At 36.5% G+C, this 5,440-nt stretch overlaps 1 protein-coding gene across 1 annotated transcript in view; it reads left to right on the plus strand.

Moving 5' to 3' along the window:
• WDR97 (WD repeat domain 97) overlaps window positions 1-4,397 on the plus strand; it is a 34,175-nt gene extending 29,778 nt beyond the window's left edge. The window contains exons 10-15 of the mRNA XM_072413175.1: window positions 557-681; window positions 818-872; window positions 1,571-1,726; window positions 3,213-3,362; window positions 3,511-3,615; window positions 4,242-4,397. Coding sequence (XP_072269276.1) covers window positions 557-681; window positions 818-872; window positions 1,571-1,726; window positions 3,213-3,362; window positions 3,511-3,615; window positions 4,242-4,397 — 747 coding nt within the window. The remainder of the gene's footprint in view (window positions 1-556; window positions 682-817; window positions 873-1,570; window positions 1,727-3,212; window positions 3,363-3,510; window positions 3,616-4,241) is intronic.
• The last annotated feature ends 1,043 nt before the right edge of the window (window positions 4,398-5,440 follow it).

A 5,440-nucleotide genomic window follows, 5' to 3' on the forward strand; every position in this document is an offset into this window, starting at 1 on the left:
CCTGCTCTGTTCTTTTATCATTTTTCTCTTCCATCTATATCTGTTCCCCTCTTTGCTATGTCTCCTCCTTTCCATATATGTCTCCTCTTCTCTTCTTTGAAATTCATTCTATTTAGTCTGCTTAGTATTTATGCCTGCTCTCCACTCTAGTCATTCTCCTCCACGTTTATTCTGTTCTTTTCTCTGGTCATTTCCCTTTTTCCCATCTATACCCACTTTGCATTGTGGTATTTTTCTTCTCTCTTTCTATGCCTGCTTTGATCTCTCATTATTCTTCTCCTCCGTCTATGCCCCCTTTTTTTTATCATTGAAGATAAGCTGAAGGCACCAAAAAAGCTATTGCTTGGTCCAGTTAGATCTGGTGATGTCCAAAAAAGCTGTTAGAATGTTTAAAGACTGATTTAATATTCAAAAGCTGAATGTCTGTGTTTGTTTGTTTGTTTGTTTTTTTACATATAGTGTACGCATCAGGTATCATTCAGTAAAAATATTCTAAATATTAATGTCATTCCACTGTTGACTGTCATCTAAACTAAACTTCTTCCTTTATCTATAGATATTGTGTATGGCAGCATGCTCCACAATCACAGACTCTCCTGTGCCTGTCCATGATAGTCATCTGAAGTCCCTACCCATGGATGATAGGAAGCAACTCACTCAGACATGGTCTCTGCTTTTTAAGTAATTTTAAGGCATCCTCAAGTTATCTACCTCTTGATTTGTCATATTTCTGTATACGAAACAAAAAATTCTCCATGTAATGAATCTCACTTGTTCATGGCCATATCAATGTAATCTTTTTGTCTTTCTGATCTAGGGAAGGCTTCCAAACAGACATAGGTGGAACGTGTAAGGCTGGACAGCAGGAACAGGTAAATACAGAGAAATAAAATACAATGTGAATCTACTGTGTGTCTAATGTGAATCAAGTTTGAATATTCCGTGAGTGAATGTAAAGTCAATGTAAGTGAACCTTGTAAACTCCTTAGGTTAGGAGAGATGTTATGTGCGGCCACAATTGTTTTTCAGCCATTTGACTATAATTACTGTTTCCATTGGCCAGTGCAAGATTCCAGTTTGGACATAATAGAATTTAGTTGTCATGTGGCATAAATTACATACAACAAAGGTTTGCAATGAATAATGCGTAAATTTAAAATATATATATGAGTCATTGTAGATATATTTTATCTCCAGTAGTATGAACATAGTATGAGTCCAGTCTAAATCTAGTCGGGCATTAATCTGAAGTGGTCACAGAGGTATATCAGCATTTTCATGAGTTTAGCTTGAATCCAAAGAGCACTTGGTGTGAATGGTGTGAATTAACTATTGACAAGGCTTGGATCTTGGCATAGAAATTATGTAACTCAACTATGTAAATATTAGGTAGGCAAAGGTTGAGTCCACTATGTGCATTGGGTGAGTCTGGTGTCAGCATGAGTAAGTCCATTGTCGGTATTAGGTGTGGGCATGTGTAAAATCTAGTGTGGTTCAGTATGCAGCTGTATCCATGTGCTGTGTGTATATAGTGTGGCTCATTTGGTAAGAACCTGTCTGATTCTTTCAGGAATATATAATGATGAGCTCTAGAGATCAGGAGCTTCACCTTATCCAGCAAGGAAAATTAAGACCACACAAAAAGCTGAAGAGCAACGCAAAAACCAGGAAAGAAGCCATGGAACAATACCTACTGCATGTCTACAGACAGAGGCCGCATATTGTTGTAATATACCAGAAAATAGTTATAAGATAAATAGTGAGCAGGATAGATGGTATTGTGAGAGCAGATAATATTACAGCAAATAAAATATAAAATGATGTAGGCTGATTGCTTTAGAAATCTGAACCCTGATTTACTAACAGAATAAAGATTCTTCTTTTGCAAAGTGCACTTTTATAGAAATAAATTGCTTTGTGGAACTAAAAGCAACCAAAGGGATGGCTATAACTAGTGTCTTAACCCCACAACTACTAGACAGTGTCATTTGCCTGTATAGGTGTTTTTTAAAGCCTAGTTCAAACAAAGAAAAAATAGTCACTAAGATATAAAAAAACCACATAAAAATATCCGTACAGGAAGTTGCAAATGCCTGTATAATCTTTTTAGCCATTTTAAACACTTCTGATTCAAATCTTTGGTAAAACCTTAGGTCTGAACAAACTTCAAGGTAGTCAGTTCGTTTAGGCTAAAACTTTAAGGCTGCAACCTAGGTTTTTTCCCATATTTTTAAAAATTCGAAGAAGTGGATGTGGCTGCTTCAATGGATGCTAGTTTTTACTATAACATTCTACAGGTGACCCTGTGACACACACCTTTTTTTTGGGGAGGGGGGGTTCAAACGATTACCCAAATAGTGTGTTTGGTCACCCTTTAATCCTTTTTAAATATTGTTAGATTATGTAACTGAAAGACACAGTCACCAAACTTCTTTTTGTTGTAAATTGTTTTGGCCCATTACTTTGTTATTGGTTCTTTTTTTTGGTTCTTGGTACTGTCTCTTTCTGACAGTAGTTGGGTTAGTCTACAAGTTCAAGGTTTCCTCCGGTTACTTTTTTGTTGCACATAGCTTCCAAAGATAACTCTAGAATTCACTGAATAATGTTCAGTTCATGTTGTGTTTCTCAGTAAATTTAGGGAGAATCATTTTAAGGTTAGTACAAAAAATGATGTTTTTTTTTCTTGGTGAATGAAGTGAAACAATGTGGACAATTACTTTGCAAAGAACTTTTAATTAAGTGCATGCAAAATTATATTAATTTGCACGTTATTAGATAAATAAAAACTGCACAACCTCATCTTATTCACCAAGCTAAGTAAGTTTTCCCTCTGAAAAGTGAATTGTCTCATATCTTTATGAATGTGATAACGTCGTGCTGACATAAACAGTCTAGTTATCTGTGCGCGAGAATATGTTTTTTTTTGTTTGTTTTTTGTTTTTTTTTGGACATGGGTATTTTTTACAAAGTGAAATTTTATGTTTGTCAACTCATTTACTTAGGTACATGAAAATTAGAATAAAAATGAACATGCTTTACACCTTTAATAAATCAACCCTTGTTACTAAAAGTGAGGATTATATAGTGTGATTCCTATAGAAGAAATAGTAAGAGAGGATAATTTAGCTAGGTATAGATATGTCATACATACCGTGTTGTTTCTTCATTTGGCAGAATTGGTACTTCTTCATGTTTCTGTTGCTCCTTCCCAGATGCCTGAGGATAATTATGTAACTCACAATGAGTCTCCTCCAGCCAGGACAAAAGAGGATGTGCTAGATAGCCCAGGGGAAAGGAGCAGAGGATTTTTTAGTGACTCAGTCTTGGGATTTTCGCCTCATTCTTTGCCAAGACACCTCCAGGTAAGTATGTTTCTGCTTTATATGTCTGACTTGTCAAATACACAATGCTACTAAAACCAGTATTCTGCTGTTTTAGTATGGAAAGTATTTTTAGGGGCAGTAATAATATCAGACCTGCAATAATTATTACATTTGTTCTGCTCCTCAGGTTTCATTTTTATCCGCAGGAGCCATACCAAATTCTGCCCTTCTCCAGCTCCTAAGACCAGTGGACTGTGTGGAGTATCGGCATCCTGAGGAAACCTGTCCAGAGGTAACAACTCAACCAGCGGTTGAAGCCACATCTTTAAGGCCTAGCATGAACTTTATAATCCACCTTTCCTCCACAGTTCTGAACCTGAAATTAATTTTCAATTGTATTAACCATTTTTCAAGTATGGTGTGTTATATTAGTAGATCTGTCTGTGTAGTGTCTCTTAAAGTACATCTGAGTGTATATTGTGCCAAGTATAGTTTGTAGGTCTGTGTTTAAAGCATGTCAAGTGTGTAGATTTGTCTGTACGGTGTGTCATATATGTTTATATAGTGCACTATGTAATCTGTCTGTATTGTATTAAGGATTGATTATTTTGTATTATGCTGAATGCAGTGGGAGGGAAACCCTCTTTATATGCTCTGACCTTTCAGGACTGTATTTATGTGTAAGAAACATATCGGTGTAAACAGAATTTTGGCTCCAGAGTTCTCTGGTTTATAATCTTAATGGGAAAGCTGTAAATATGTCACCTAGAATTTAGGACTCTCAAATGTGATAAACATGACACCTTTTGTGACGTCCTCAAATAATGGCCTCCAGTGCTACATGGAGGTTACAAATAAACGACGATGGAAATGTGGGCTCATTCTGCTAGATAAAAACTAATATTTGTGTATTTTCAGAAAACAGCTGAAAGACGAAAAAAAAATAAAAATGTAGAGAAAAAAAACATATTGGTTGAAGATAAGGCCGAAAAGGACATTGAGGAGCCAGAAAAATCCAATGACATCCCAGCCATCCTTCAAAAAATCTCAGCCAGCATGGAAAAACAGTCTTGAATTGTGTTGTCAACCCATATGGAAAGTAAAAAGCACACTGAAATTTTGGAACATGAACCATTTTTTTAATTTTTAAAAGTATAAAATGTGGGGTTAATGTGTATTCATGGCAGATATGTATTTTGCTCTGAAATACACATTAGTAAAATAAATATTGGCTTTGTAGGCCATACACAGAAAGAATTGGTCAGGTTAGCTCTTGCTGTCTCTGCACATAGGAAGTTGGAAACAGCCAACTGACTCACATCTGCATCATATTGGTAAAAAGTAATTGACTCTGTGATATAAAAATGTTACCCAGCTTATCTTTTTAGATATCTGTGGCACATGACTACATAGAACCCTTTATTTGTTTGCACATTACTACACAGCACCCCATATTCATGGCACGTGACTACACAGCATCTTCATACAGCTGGCATTTACCTCCTCAACACCTTCATTCTTCTTACATGTGACTACAAAGTAATCCATATCTGTGGCATATAGCTTTACAGCACCTTCATAACCCTTGTACATAACTACACAGCACCTCCATACACCTGGAATAATCCTGCACAGCACAGTCCCCTATAGTCCTGGGATATGACTACACATAATCTCTATACTCCTGAATAATGACTACATAGTGGCCTTACACCCCTGAAATATGACTGCACATCACCCTCATACCCACGGCAAATAAATATACAGAACCCCCATACTTATGAAATTTGTCTATTTAGTGTGCCATACACCTGGAATATGAATACACATCACTTACTTTCTCCTAGAATATGACTATAGCCCCACATCCCTGGAATATAACTACACAGCACCCACATACCCCTTGCATATGATTAGAAAGCACCTCCATACCTGTGACATATCACATCTGCCATTAAATAGCTTAGATCCCAGTCCATTTGTTCCTAAAACAAAGCTCCAAATCTCTGTGTTATTAATAGGAACATTCTTTTTATTTGCAGCCTTTTAGACAGACCCCTGTCTCTCTCGAGCTGATTCCTCAGGATTCTCCTAAATCTCCTGTGCCAAACATGATC

The sequence above is a fragment of the Pyxicephalus adspersus genome, chromosome 5 (genome assembly GCF_032062135.1).
Source record: "Pyxicephalus adspersus chromosome 5, UCB_Pads_2.0, whole genome shotgun sequence".
Taxonomy (NCBI): Eukaryota; Metazoa; Chordata; class Amphibia; order Anura; family Pyxicephalidae; genus Pyxicephalus; species Pyxicephalus adspersus.